Source organism: Filicampus tigris, chromosome 18, assembly GCF_054856515.1.
Source record: "Filicampus tigris isolate MCC_2025a chromosome 18, RoL_Ftig_1.0, whole genome shotgun sequence".
Lineage (NCBI taxonomy): Eukaryota > Metazoa > Chordata > Actinopteri > Syngnathiformes > Syngnathidae > Filicampus > Filicampus tigris.
This window is the reverse complement of record NC_141234.1, coordinates 1,737,543-1,751,508: the sequence shown is the minus strand read 5'-3', so window position 1 is coordinate 1,751,508 and position 13,966 is coordinate 1,737,543. Positions and strand designations below refer to the sequence as shown.

The 13,966-nt window shown below is 45.2% G+C and overlaps 2 protein-coding genes across 5 annotated transcripts; both read right to left on the bottom strand.

Annotated features, from left to right (window-relative positions):
- Window positions 1-5: 5 nt before the first annotated feature.
- Window positions 6-6,788, bottom strand: grinaa (glutamate receptor, ionotropic, N-methyl D-aspartate-associated protein 1a (glutamate binding)). The gene is made up of 7 exons (XM_086014188.1): window positions 6,620-6,788; window positions 3,713-4,054; window positions 3,525-3,640; window positions 3,157-3,357; window positions 2,935-3,063; window positions 1,862-2,005; window positions 6-1,778 (listed from the first exon to the last, which is right to left on the bottom strand). The coding sequence occupies exons 2-7, from the start codon at window positions 4,026-4,028 to the stop codon at window positions 1,629-1,631; spliced, it is 1,056 nt and encodes a 351-aa protein (XP_085870314.1). The 5' UTR covers window positions 4,029-4,054; window positions 6,620-6,788; the 3' UTR covers window positions 6-1,628.
- Window positions 6,789-7,078: 290 nt separating this feature from the next.
- mapk15 (mitogen-activated protein kinase 15) lies at window positions 7,079-13,460 on the bottom strand. 4 transcript variants are annotated; one of them, XM_086014183.1, is made up of 14 exons: window positions 12,862-13,460; window positions 11,506-11,604; window positions 11,334-11,363; window positions 10,759-10,849; window positions 10,484-10,614; window positions 10,149-10,312; window positions 9,944-10,083; window positions 9,815-9,872; window positions 9,600-9,737; window positions 9,314-9,419; window positions 8,170-8,413; window positions 8,004-8,101; window positions 7,778-7,924; window positions 7,079-7,702 (listed from the first exon to the last, which is right to left on the bottom strand). In XM_086014183.1, exons 1-14 carry the CDS (start codon window positions 12,949-12,951, stop codon window positions 7,511-7,513), a joined length of 1,728 nt encoding a protein of 575 aa, XP_085870309.1. In that variant the 5' UTR covers window positions 12,952-13,460; the 3' UTR covers window positions 7,079-7,510. The 4 variants fall into 4 exon arrangements, with proteins under 4 accessions (XP_085870309.1, XP_085870312.1, XP_085870313.1 ...); XM_086014186.1 differs by having other exon boundaries at window positions 7,829-7,924; XM_086014187.1 differs by having other exon boundaries at window positions 7,079-7,699; window positions 7,829-7,924.
- Window positions 13,461-13,966: the final 506 nt, after the last annotated feature.

Below are 13,966 nucleotides of genomic sequence, written 5' to 3'. Positions count from 1 at the left end.
CAATACACGTTCCACATGGTATGTTTTAATGTAAAGCCGACAGCGTGAGGAGGAATGCATTTCCACTCAAATTGAATGCATTATGGACAATGCAAACGAGTACCTGGCCTATACACATCAAAGCACTTCTATGTACATCTACACGTTGCGTTAGATACCAACATCTTTGCCAAACAACAAATCCTCCCAAATACAAACTGCACGGTGTGCTGACAATGCACATGCGACAGGTCATGCATGGGATGACAAATAAAATTCAAGATAATTTAAAAACACCGCAGGAGACTGCAGTGGTACCTTCAGTGTCACTTTGAAACCAGTGTTTCTACATTTCCAGTTCTGAGTTAGTCACTCAACTGTCATCTACATGAAGCTCAATATATATAAATAAGTTATCATGCATTTGTCTCCGTTGCATGTGTAAATCCAGCGTTCAGCTACTTTATTAGTGGTCATTCCCGAAAACAAACAAAAAAAAATGTATGTGAGCAGCATTACCAACACTTAATCAAAACGTGGAAAATACAACACTAAAAAGAAAAAACGTTCACTCCACTCCAATGACCAAGCAGGAAGAGAAAGGGGAAAAATAAGCACGAAGATGGTTTGTCTGTCATAAGTCACTCTCAGACACGTTTGATAAGTTAAGATACCGTGCTGGAAAAGTCAGAGCATGGGTGTCCTAAATCTGGCTCAGGGGGGCCATTTTCACCTTTTAAGTTAAGGGCCAGTAATAGAACGTGAAAATAAAATTTGAAAACACCACCAGAACATACAAAAGAAACAGCAAGTGGGGATTTTTAGGGGAAAAAATTTGAAAAGTTTCTGAAACCGCACTTCTGACTAGTGAGACGACACGCTTTTTTGAGCCGTAAATCAAACTACATCACACCAACGCAAAGAAGGCCATATGTGCTTTCATGGCTTATTTATTGGAGAAATTCTTGCTAGCAGTTTCCAAGTTTTTCCCATTTTTGCGGAAATTGTGCGGTATTTTGTTCCCTTACTGTACCAAACCGTGAGTTTACCATAGAGGTACGTACCGAAGCAAACATTTTTTTGGGTGTACGTTACGATCCTATAAAGGACACGTTGCTATTTTTCGACATTTATTGGTTTTAGCGTCTGTAATTCAAAAAAACGCACGGAAAATATCAAAATGGCCCACGCTTTCCTTTAGTTTCGGACACCCCTGCCTTAAAAGCAACACATCCCCAAATAAGTGTAGCGTGGCATTTGAGTATAGTGGTACACGTAACTATTTACAGCCCGACATTTGTATCTACAGAGATGGGCGTTAGGTGTTTTTCCGCCGTTGCCATGCAGTTACAATCGGAGGTACATTTCCAGTTGTCCGTGTCAAACACCCACGGGATAAAAGACGCGTCTCGTCCCCAGCTAAAACGGACGTCGATGGGTGGGGCGGCCAATTTTGTGTTAGTAGAAGCGCGGGGGAGTGTTAAAAGCGAGAGCGGCCATTGGGCGATACTGGCGGAAAAAACGTTCAGTAAATTTAACAGCAGAATGAAGAGGAAGGCGAGGGACAAGGACAACAAAAGAAGACAACAAAAAAAAAGCAAGGCATCCCCACATCCACCCCACCTCAGGCCCACATTCTCCCGGTTTGCTCAATCGCGGGAGCGTCCCACAATAGCCAGGATGTAGAGGAAAATGTTGATGATGTCCGTGTAGAGGTTGAGGGCGGCGAAGATGTACTCCTCGGGACTCAGAGACAGCTTCTTGTTGCCCAGGAGAAGCTGGGTGTCCACGGCCAAGAACTGAGGCAAAAAAAAAAAAAAAAAAAAAAAGACGTGTTATCAAATTCAATTAGCCAGAAGGTTTCCCCACCCCCGAAACTCACGCAGGTGAACAAGAGGGCCCCCAGCGAGGCGTAGACGATGTGCAAGATCTTGTGGCGGATGAACATGCAGAGGATGCTGAAGAGTAAGAGGACCATGAAGCACACGAGCAGCACGCCTCGGCAGGAAGTGAAGTCGTACTTGCTCTGAAGAAGCACACAAAATGGAGATTGGACAACAACATATGGAGCCGCCGGACAACAAGGCGCAAATCACGCCGGACTCCAAAGTGCCATGTCGGAATGTATTTTGAAACAAGTCTCTCAATTCACTTTACACGGTTTTACTACGCCAAGTTTGCCTTTTTTGTGACGACAACAGTGAATGCAAAGATTGCGCTAAGAAGCGAAGAGGAAGTGGAGACGTCCTCTACATGAGTGACACTGTTCCTAAATGACTACATATAGAAATGTAAATAATAGGGATAGACCGATTATCGGCCGGGCCGAATATCTGCACCGATATTATTTTTTTGGACGAATATCGGCATCTGCAATTTTTTTAAAACTCTGCTGGCCGATAATAAATCAATTTAAAACTGTGGAAATCAAAACAAAGATATGTGAAAGTTTAACATTTCTGTCATTTTGAAATTTTCATTTACTGGAGAAAACTACTTGGAGCTATTGTTTAAGTTTTCATTTATCCTCCCTCAACTTTTTGGTAGAATTTTATAACAGCGATGTATACTGTCAAAAATTTCTTGTAATAATGATTTTTTTTTTTTTTGAATCAACATTATATGCAAACCTGAAACATTGTTCAATAAACCTAAAGACGTGACAACAAAGTTAAGAGTACATTTTTCTTTAGATTTTGATGCCAATATTTTCCTTTTCACTGAAAAAGAATACTGTATCGGCTCCAAATACCGGTTATCGGCCTCCTTGACTACTAATAATCGGTATCGGAATCGGCCCCGAAAAAAGCATATCGGTCTATCTCTAGTAAATAGGCAGATTTTTGGAACGCCAGGATGTGACTTCCAAGCCGAGTCAACCTTCCTGTATTTGAGTTGAATTTAAAGCGATTTCAACTTCAATGGACACATTCTCATCAATTGCGTCGTCTTGACCTGTAGCGAGAAGAGGACCACGGTGAAGCAAACCACAGCGGTGATGCCCACGGCGATGATGACGGTGTCGGTGTCGTAGAAGCTGGCGATCATGCCCACCATGTAGGACAGGCTCAGGGTCAGAATGGACTGCAAAACGGCAGGGAGGGGGCGGGGGGGAAATATCCATTAAGTACCCGTCAACATTTGGCACCATCCTTTTCCGTATTTTTCTTTCTTTACCAGCGCCACCAAGTTCCAGGGGTGCTTGCGTCGGAAGTCCCCGCAGCAGCTGAGCACGATGAGGGACACCAGGAAGACGGCGTAGGAGATGTAGTACGTCCACGGGTTGCGGCGCACAAACACCTTGGCGTCGTCCACGAAGGTGAACACGGCCACAAAGGAGAAGGTGACCAGCAGCTGCACCGTGAGGACCATGAACACCTGGACGTGGACAACAACCACAACAAGCAGGTGATCCTCTTGTTGCTTTAGTTACCGGACAAGATGGCGCTAGCGCCAACGCGGTCACTGGCGTCAAGGAAAGACGTTAAAAGTGACACGGCTGACGACGAGTTTCAAAAGATCGAGCGTTTTGCCATCCAAATTACTTTTCTGATGAAGGCCTGTCGGATGCTCTTGTCCTCAAAGCCCGAGTTGGTGAACTCCTCGTTGTCGTAGTAAGTCGGAGGCACGTCGCCGTGGTAACCGGGGCTGTCCGCAGGTGCTGGGGAAAACAAACGTCATCGACGCCGCGATATCCAAAAGGCAAAATATTCTCTGGGATTTCTTCACTCACCAGAGGGGTCCCCGGGAAAGCCCATCTGCCCGGGTCCTTGCTGGTAGGGCCCCTGAGGGTAGGGGCCTTGAGGGTAGGGCCCCTGCGGGTAGGGCATCTGGGGGTAAGGCATCTGCGGGTAGGGCGCCGGACCGAAGCCCGCCTGAGGGAAGCCAGGCTGGCCGTAGCCGGCGGCCGGCGGGTACGGCCCCCCCGGGGCCTGGCTGTAGTTGGGCGGCGGCATGCCGAAGCCCTGCTGCTGCGGGGGTCCGTAGACGTTGTTGTGGAGTGGGTTGGACTCCCCCATCACGGGGTAGCCGCTCTTGTCCTGGGACATGTTGCGGCGGGCGGTTCAGGAGCAAGCTATGAAAAGCAGAGCACAGAGAAACGGATCAAACATTTCAATGAGCTATTTGGGGGGGTTCTTTTCGGACTCTTTTTGCCCTAGCAGCTTATTGGATTAATTGAAACTGACTTTGGGGGCGCAACCTTTGGGGAAATGTCCAAACGGAGACGAAAATGGCCTCTTCAAAGTATCCAAGTGTAAGCCGCGTCTAACAAGTAAGACGTTTGATTATTTTCTTTTGAACACATTAGCTCTGCATGGTAGCACAAGCTAATTACCCGCCTAAGCACACATGCACAAGTGCACGCTAGGCTTGGTTACCATGGAGACAAGCGCGCTGCCTTGGCGACAAAATGTATTATTAATCTAATTAGGCTACGGATGAGACCTGACATCAAGACTATAAGCTGCGATCAACATGTCTGTCAGAAAGATCGGCAATGCCGCCAGCGTCTTATTTCGAGTCCTGCCACTCGAGTAGAAAAAAAAATAAAAAATAGTGCTATAGCAAATAAATAAAATATTTGTGTGGTATTCCGCGACTGTTGACCACACTGCATTTTACGTCAGGCCTGTTTTCATTTGCTCTAACTGGAGGTCGGCATGATAAGCAAAATGTTTCCATATTTCACTCTGTGCCTCTTTTTTTCATAGGCATTTCTTTGTCCCTTCAAAGTCTAAAACGGGCTGTGGGGAGTGTGTTTTTTTGGGGGGGGAGGCGCCAACTTCTACATTGGAGCAGCAAGCTTGCCGTTTCAGCACTATTAAAATAGCGTTAGATTGCATTGTGTAAGATAAAACAAAGATGTCTGGCAACCTCTGGATTGTTTTTGCGCTTTGTGACCTTTAAAAAAAAAAAAAAAAAAAAAAAATCTATTTTATTCAGCCGATACCAATCAGCTGAGAATTGCGTGATGGTGCCCGATTTCTGATCACATGATTAGCTGAGGACAATGCTACTTGTTATATCCCAACAATTTCACATGTGTGTCCATGTGATTGATGGTCAGGACAAACCCCCACGACGGTGACGCTTAATAGATGACAAGCATTAGACAACACGCTTGTGCATGGTGGCAGAAGGCACGTTTCGCTTACACAGCTTTGCCAGGTCATCTGCGGAAACAAACAAATCATGTGACAAAAGATGTGATCATCTCAAAGTCCTTGTCCAAAAGCATGAGACCAAAATAATGTATGGGGACTAATATTTCCCCTCCCCCCCTTTTTTTTTTGTGGTGGGGGTGCTTTGTTTTTGTAGCTTTTCCGGTCAACACGTACATTTCCAATCCTCTTAGCGGAGAAGCTCTGCCAATATGGATCAAGTCCACCGTGGCGGGCGGGAGCAGGAATTGAGTTAAACGACGGAGGATAGTGGGGGGCGGGTTTTGCACATTAGTCCAACACGTGCCCTGACAAATGCCGAACAACATTTTATGAGCATGCCTGAGCATCACCGGACAGCGTGATGCTTAAATAGATAAATAAATGAATAGTCAGCTTGCCATTTTAATGAGGTAAAAACGGCAAGTGCAAGAATGTAGGACAACTAATGCAGCAGTGTGTCAGGATGCCGTCAAGCTGATGTGCAGCTGCAGCTGCAGCAGCATCCTTGCCGGCGCTTGGCCTTGCAGTCAAAACATTTTCCTTTTCTTTTCTCAACAAAGACCATTTGGTAATGCACAACCCGCCATTCAATAGTAGCACACTGAATGCCACCATAAAATGGTTATAAAGTAGTTCATGTTCCACTTCATGGGATCAAAGTCGTTTCTCCTACGTTGAGCGCATCACAAAATTTGGTTTTGCGTGTTGTTAAGTCACAGTCAAGCTCTTACAATGCACATTTTCACAGCTTGGAGTTATTGGAAATAGATCAGATATGTATTAGATTTTTTTTTAAATGTGGCGTCTCAGAAACAGAAATAATATTAGAGTTACTTGTTCAACTATCTTTTTTAAGGGTCAGAAAGGGGCGTGGGGGTCCCAATCGACATTGTTACAACCAGCCTCCGTGTTTACATTTTTCACATAACAATACTGACGTGAATTAACAAAAAAAATAAAAAATAAAAAAAAGGAGTTTGAAAGGTAAAAAAAGTGCAAGTCAGGAGCATAAAAGCCCCTAGATGGCGTTCTGCGCCTCACAAACATACAAACATGGAGCACCCGCTGCGGGCGCCCCTCCAGCATCATCAAGGCCTCGCCGGTGCGGACAATGCGACACACATCCAACCAACGTCGTATATTCAACATTTAATTCAACAATGTGGAAATATTTGTCGACGACTATATGGTCAAGGATGGCGATGAACGATTTTTCGAGCGAGCTGGCGAGCACCGTTAGCTCGCTCTGACGATGACGACGGTCCCGTTATCTTACCTCTCGCCCCGTGGACGTTTTTGAATATTAAAAAAAAATTCACGTTTTCGGCATATTCAGCAGCCACACGACTTTAGCTCCACGGCGTTTATTTCTGCTTGTGCGTCGCTAAAGCTCAACAAATCGAGATGCTACTTGCTAAGCTAGCTGGCTCCCTCAAGCAAAAACCGCTATACGGCTGCCAAATAGTGCGACTTACCGTCTACTTCTCCTATTTGTTCTTACGTCCTTGTGGTAGACTGTGCGGTGTTATTTTTTTTTTCAAACTGCGTTGATGATGCGACGGCGGCGGCTTCTGCGCCTCCAACGTCAAATGGTCAAGTGGGTCAGTCGATTACGTCACCTCGCGACGTGTTCACGTAACTTACGCCTCTGTGACGTTGCTTGTCACGTGGTCTGTTACGTTCGCTTTTTTGTTTTGTTTTGAACATGGCACATGACGAAAGGGCTGCCTTCAGACGACAGGCTGTTTGCCCCTTTTCAGTGTTTTTTTTAAATTTTTGGTTAAAAAAACAAGTTACCTTATTTTTCATGTATGTGTTGCTACCTTTGTAATACAAATTATAGCTATAAGAACTAACATGTTGTACAATACTGAAAACGTATTATTGTGGTTAATATTCCCCCCCACAATGGAAATACAAAGAATGTCAAACTGTCACCATCATAAAACATTTATTAAGAGTAGCCTACAGGTGATGTTCTCGTCATCCATCCATGAAGGCCTCTTGGAGTTACCTGGCCAGTAGTCTTCTCACCAAAGTCAATTGATCAAAAACTGTTCTCAAAATGCCAATTGATCAGAAGTTGCCTTTTCTTCTCACGAAGGATTATTGATGAGAAATTGTCTTCGCTTCTCATGAAAGCAAATGGAGTGGAAATTGTTCTTCTCTCCTCACAAAAGCCCGTTGATCACAATTGTCTTCTCTTCTGATGAAAGCCCACAGATCAGAAATGGGCTTCCCACGCATTATTACTCGCAGAACTTTATGTTTATGTTTACAGTATGTTTTGTTGTGACAGCTAATACGCAGAATCTCTTCATGTAAGAGTTTGCCCCCCCCATCCAAGCTGTCGGCGGCATGACGCACTACTGGTTGCACGCTCGCGTCTGAAGCAGGTTGTCCAGCTCCGTCTTGCTGATAGTTCCGTACGCCTGGCAGTAGCTGCCCAGCTTGGCGCGGGGGTCGCCCGCCGCCGACACGTTGCAGTTATTCTGGAAGACCTTCTTGCTGAAGCGCGGCGCCGGGCGTCCGTCGCGGGCCTGGGGGCTCGAGCGCTGCTTATGCACGGGACCAACAGAAGAAGAAAGTAGTCCGCCAAGTGCTTAGATAGCCAAAAATGTTCTCTGGCTCACCGGGTTAGCGTTGGTGACGCTCAGTCCCGGAGGCGACTCGGTCTTGCGTACCAGCGGGTTGTTCTGAGTATGGGCGATCGACAGGGAGAAAGCGCGGTTGGGGTGCGCCGGGGCCGAGCGACCGCGCTGGATAATCTGGTCCATGGACTTTGGGGAAGGAAGAACACTTCACGGTGGTGTAGAAAAAGAAAGGACCGTGAGTGGGGATCCGCTACGAGCCGCTTACCGTGGTCGCTCTGACGCCCTCCGTTGGCGACGAGGTGGCACTGCCGCTCCTCCGCCGTGCCGCTCTCGTGCCGGCTGCGGTTGAGTGAGCAAAGCCGTCTGGATGAAGATAATCAAAGCTGCACTTCACTCACTTTTGTGATGCTAGTGGCTAACGTCAGACCTACTTGGCGCGTGTGTGATGGGGTTATAAGTGCATCTGCCCGGGTGGGGGTTCTCTGAAGGCTCCGTCTTGTCCGCAGGAGGAGGCGGTGAGGCGTTCTCTGCCTTGCGCGGGCTTTTACTTTCGGTCTTTGCGTCCTGGTTGTCGTCCCCTCTGTCCTTCTGGCCAAGTTTATCCCTGCCGCTCACGGCCTCTTTGGGGTGGATGAGTCGGAGCATGCCCTGGTGGCTTTTCCTCTCTCGAATCATCTGCGAGGCAGCGTCGTGTTCAGTTTCTATTTACGAGCGCCGCGCGCTGTCAAGTTTTGTTCAGTCGGGCAATTTTTGGGGGTCTTTGTTTGTCAGACAAATTTTGTTACGAGTGAGCTTTCAGACAGGAAGCTGCTTTAGTGGAGTGAAATTTCAGCCATTCATTGAACGGGACAAACAGCCAATCACATACAGTAAATACTAGGGATGTAACGATTGATTAAAAATCAATTTAAAATCGATTCACCCGATTAATCGATTCAATTAACCCTTTCACTAAAGTGAACAGTTTTTAAAAGTTGCTTTCGCCAATATTAAACTAAAAAATATATTTTAAATAAGAACATTAAATCATAATTAATGCATGAAAGGGTTACAAATATTTTAAAAAATTTAGATTAATATAGGCGAAAGCAACTTTTAAATAGCTGTCCACTGTAGTGACCACTATGCATGAAAGGGTTAATCGAAAAAATCGAGTTGATTAAATTCATCTAGAAAATGATGTCTTGAAACGTTTTTTTATTCCAGATGCATAGCACATTTTGACCGGGTAGATCAAATGATGCTTTTGCGCCAAACATCGTTGCGTTTTGCGTTTGTGGATGGCAGCAGAACCACACTAGTGCACAGAGACAAGCACGGTCGCAATTTAAAAAAAAAAAAGAATCGGAAACTGAAAATCCAATCGAATCGGGGCTTGAGTAAGTTGTTGCAGCCCTGGTAAATACAGAATGAAAGCACTCACAAGGAGAATGAGGCGACGCTAACTGATCGAATCGGTTTGCTTCTTTACTTTCCTGCTCCGATGTCGGGAAAATTGATTGCTGAGCAAATAAACGCACTTACCTGCTTGGTCACGGAACAAAATGAATTCCAAAGTGACAATTTACTTTGTACCTCGTATAGTTTGCTGCGGTACTGCTCCACCGATAACTGCACGTCGTCATCCAGCGGCAGAACAACATCGTAGTTGAGCGACGGCTCCTTGCCCGGATTGTGGAACCTCCAACAACAACACGTATTCCACATAAGATACGGCAGCATACAAAGGCATCAGGAAGACAAGCGTTAATATGCAGCGTCACGTTGTCTATGTAAAGTTCCGAAGAAAACGCTCGATATTCCACAAATGCACAAAAGTATCCCAATGCGGCGATAAAGCGCCTCCTCGTCGTGTTGGTACCTGGCAACGTAAGGATGCTGGAGGGCCTTTTCCGCAGTCAGCCTCTTGTCGGGGTTGAAGACCAGCAAACCCTTGAGGAGGTCCAAGGCGTCGGGGGGCGCCGACGACTGCAGGTGCTCCTCCAAAAGAACCTGCGGCCTGGCCGGCCGGGGAGGACAAAATACAAAAAGAGCCGTTGACAACGCAAGCAAGGAGGGGAGCAAAAGCTGCCTCACCTCTGCAATATTCTCTGAATGACCGATGACCCGATTTCAGACTTGACGGCGAGGACATCTGGGAACGAAAAGAGCATTCGTTGGAACAAAACGGTTGTAAAGCGAGCTCGGGGGCGGCGCGCGGGGCACCTTCCGGACACGGGTGCGGAACGGCACTCATGATCCTCTCGATCTGGTTGATGGTGGACGTGCCGGGGAACAGGGCCTTCCCCAGCAGCATCTCTCCCAGGATGCAGCCCAGGCTCCACATGTCCACGCCTTTTGTGTACCTTGCAAGCAGCAGTTTGCGTTTGTGACGCCTGATCCTGATCCCTTCGACGAGTCGGCGGCGTACCTGGTGGAGCCCAGCAGGATCTCGGGAGCTCGGTACCACCTGGTCGCCACGTACTCCGTCAGCGCCGGGTTGCCGCTGTCCTCTTGGTCCTGGTTGAGCGATCGGGCCAGCCCAAAGTCGCACAGCTTGACCACGCAGTCCGAGTCCACCAGCACGTTGGACGGCTGAAAAGAAAAACAAGGGGGGGGGGGGGGGAAACAAAACCCCCCCAAAAAAACGCCAGGTTAGCATGGGTTGTTTTAGAACACGTGAAAACGGCGGGCTTCCTGAGACACGGTCACCCATTTGGGTTTGGATGTCCCAAAGTGTGGCCCCATCAAATGCTGCAATCGTACCTTCTGGTCCCGGTGGATGACGTTCCCAGAGTGCAGGTATTTGACCGCCTTGAGCAGCTGGTACATGACGTAACGCTTGTGGATGTCCTTCAGTAGCGTTCCTTTCTTTATCACCGCATGTAGGTCGCTGTCTGAATGAAGGAAAAAAAAAAAACGAAAAAAAAAAACCACACACACACATATCTAATGGCGTTAATAAACATTTTGGGAGAGAGGTTGCTTCACCATTGTTGGAATGGACTGCGGACACCCTGCCGAGGCCTTGCGAAACTCACCCATGTACTCAAAGATGAGATAAATGTCTTTGTCATTTTGTGCCTGGATGACATTCTGGAGTTTGACCACGTTGGGATGATCTCCGAACTCCTGCACACACAACAGAACGCTTGGTCAATCGTGACTGTGCCGTTATTAGAGTTTCGTATAAATGTCGTCGCCACACCAACTCAAATGTTTCTAGCGTACGTGGTTGAAATTTGATTACAATGGCCAACATGAGCCAAAATGGCTGCTTGGAACCAAAGTGGCAGATTTCCTGCTTTTTTTTTTTTTTTTTCAGGCAAGGCTTCCTGAGGCTTTTTTTGCGGGTCGATTCATGATGGACGAGCCGACCAAAGTTCATGCCGCTGACTGAAACTGGCTTTGGGAGCTGAAGTCTTTTTCCAGGGGGCGCTACCAAGCTAATTTTTCAGGACAGGGCTGGTTGAACATCAACAGGCAGATGTGTGTCAAGGCCTTGCACACAACAAGGGACCAAGAGATTATACAACACAACTAAAACACTGCACATTCACTTTATTTTCATGGGTCGTAGAATAGCTGGGTGAGAGTGAGTTTTTTGTTTTTTTACCTGAAGGAACATGACTTCTCGAAAGGTCCGCTGTTAAAAAAAAAAAAAAACAGAGCAAAAACAACAATCAGGATGTAAACTCAATGCACTCAAACATTCGCAGTGATGTCGTCGTTAGCCAATTTGAATTTCTGTTGGCGTGCATGTCAAAAAGATTCACAAAATGACCCACCTGAGCGTCCGTCTTGTTCCTGAAGGCGTCGAAAATCTTCTTCACTGCCACGATCTCGCCCGTTTGCCTGTCCACCGCCTTCCAAACGATGCCGTACGCCTGCCACACAGACGCAAAAACATGAACGTTTTGCGTTCCCTTGATAAAATGTGAGCAGCCCCGGGTTTTGTTTATTATTGCTTCAAATTATAACACTATATATTTACTCAGCGTGAGCATAGATTATGTTTTTTTGGGGTTTTTTTTTACAATTGACCTATTTTAAGATGATTATACTTTATTTCTTATTATATCTATTTGTAATCAATATTTTAAGATGATTATACTTTATTTCTTATTATATCTATTTGTAATCAAAATTAAATTATTAGATAATTTTTTCAATATGTTTTTCCTAGCTAGAACAACTGAAAACGCCGAATTGTGTTTGTTGTGTCTAATTATATTAAAACTACTTAAAGAACAAAGGTTACAAGATGTTAGTGAGTAGTACACATGCCTTTGTTTTTTTTTTTTAAATACATCTTTGTCCAAGTTAAAACAATTAACTGCCACTATACTTTGGCTCTTATGGTTTCTGACTGTTATTCAAATTAAACCGCAATTACTACAAAAGATTAGTGAGTATACTACATGTGATTGTTTTATACAACCGTAATAAAAGAAATGAAAAGGACACACCACTAATTTTGAGAGTGATTATATAAAACGTCTTACTTTGAAAACACAAACAAGTTTCACCCATTTAAAACAACAATATTCAGATGTAATAAGATATACGGACAGTTGGAATAAGATTTAGTGATTAGAAAACACTTTATTTGAAACACAGTTCTGCTCGATAAAATACCCTTTAATTTTTTCCTATTTTGCAGAAAAAAAAATACAAATGAATGGACAAACTGTTCCAACATTTTCATGCACACACAGTTGACAACAGGTTTTCCCACTTCCACTGTCGGCAATTATTACTTCATATATGTATTCCACCTCAGGTGTAAAACAGATTAACCAGCGGTGTACCTGACACACAGAAGCCCATCAATCCTCTCCACATCCTGTTGCACGTCAGAATGTGACAGGTTTATGGGGGGAAAAAAAGCCTTTTTTTTTTTTTAACTACAGTTTGTGGCAATTGTGCAAGTAGAGGGGAGCGTCGGAAAAATTCCACTAAAGAAAATACACATATGTGTATGAATGGAAAACCTGATGAGGAATTAAAAAAATGTTTTTAAAGCGACAGTGGAAGGTAAACAATGTAAAACCTGAACTTTTTTGACCTTTTGACACATTTTCGGCTTCAAGGTGGGTGATGCATTCAAGTCCCCTACGTACAAAAAGTAAAAAGTCACTCACCCCTTTGCCAAGTCTTTTCCTTATCTCGTATTTCGTGGAAATATGTTCCTCCACTTCAGGCATGCTGCCGGATTTAGCACTTTTGCTCATTTTGAACCCCTCCACACTTTCCTTTCACGAAGTTGCCTGAAAAATTCGGGACGACAGTCGGATGACAACAAAGTAGTCGCGGCTAACCGGAAGTGGTGAAGATTCTACAGCCACAAAGTCGTTATTTTACTCCTTTCCACGCCATTAAAATGTGATCTGAGCGTCTCGTGGGTCACTTGGTAGCTTTAGTGGCTGTTTAGTAGTTTGAAGTGGTTAGCAAGTCTCGTTAAAAGAAGTCGACCGGGGAAAGGGAGCCAAGCAGGTGGAGCCATTTTACTGCAGAGGCTAAACAGCCATTTTAAAGTTGGACTTCCCTCCTCGCGGTCAGTTTAGAGTCGAGTGATCGCAGCATGGTTGCCGCTCGGCCGTGTTACGTGTCGCGACGACTCGGGGCCGAGGTGAGGTGAGGTGGCGGTGGTGGGACTCTGGGAGGTGAGTTTTGTCTCAACTTGTCGTCGTGGAAACCGGACGGCGCGTGTCGCTTAAAGGGCCCGCAGCCAGCCAACGGGCGGCGACGATTGCAGTGGCGTCAGGCGTGGGTTGTTGTCATGGTGACACGTCTGGCGTAAGAGAGGAGCGCGTGCTGTGCGATCCCCTTCATTCATCAGAGTTGCTACACTTAAGTGAAATTCTAAAGGGGAAGTTACAATATTGTTTTTGTATTAAAGAAATCGAAGCAAACCCCATAAAAAGACATGTCAACAAGTGATTAAAAAAGGGCAAATAATGGCGTGTTATCTTTGTCGCCCCCTGCTGGCAATAAAGGGCGCATACCGAAAGTAATCATTTATTCGTTCTTTTTACTTTAGATTTTTCTTTGTAAATGTTATTTACTTCCTATTACATTTATTTGTTGCGTAGTTTCTGTATAGTTATTTTTTGTATGTATACAATAAAATGTTCACGTTAGGTACATAATCATGTTTTTGTTATGTCTGACATCAACATTCCCAAATGTTTATTATTTTATGTTTCACTGTACATTTAAATGTGTCAATGTAATATTTATACTTGT

Bases quoted from the DNA above. Each gene is read 5' to 3' on its own strand.
- grinaa (XM_086014188.1), bottom strand. From the start codon at position 4,028: ATGTCCCAGGACAAGAGCGGCTACCCCGTGATGGGGGAGTCCAACCCA. The intron at 2,006-2,934 runs GTCAAGACGACG...GTGCTTCTTCAG, and splicing joins TGGTCCTCTTCTCGCTACAG to AGCAAGTACGACTTCACTTC. The intron at 1,779-1,861 runs GTGAGTTTCGGG...TTTTTGCCTCAG, and splicing joins GGGCCCTCTTGTTCACCTGC to TTCTTGGCCGTGGACACCCA.
- mapk15 (XM_086014183.1), bottom strand. From the start codon at position 12,951: ATGAGCAAAAGTGCTAAATCCGGCAGCATGCCTGAAGTGGAGGAACAT. The intron at 10,313-10,483 runs GTACGATTGCAG...TTTTCTTTTCAG, and splicing joins TCATCCACCGGGACCAGAAG to CCGTCCAACGTGCTGGTGGA. The intron at 7,925-8,003 runs GTAAGCGGCTCG...CCTTCCCCAAAG, and splicing joins AGGGCGTCAGAGCGACCACG to TCCATGGACCAGATTATCCA.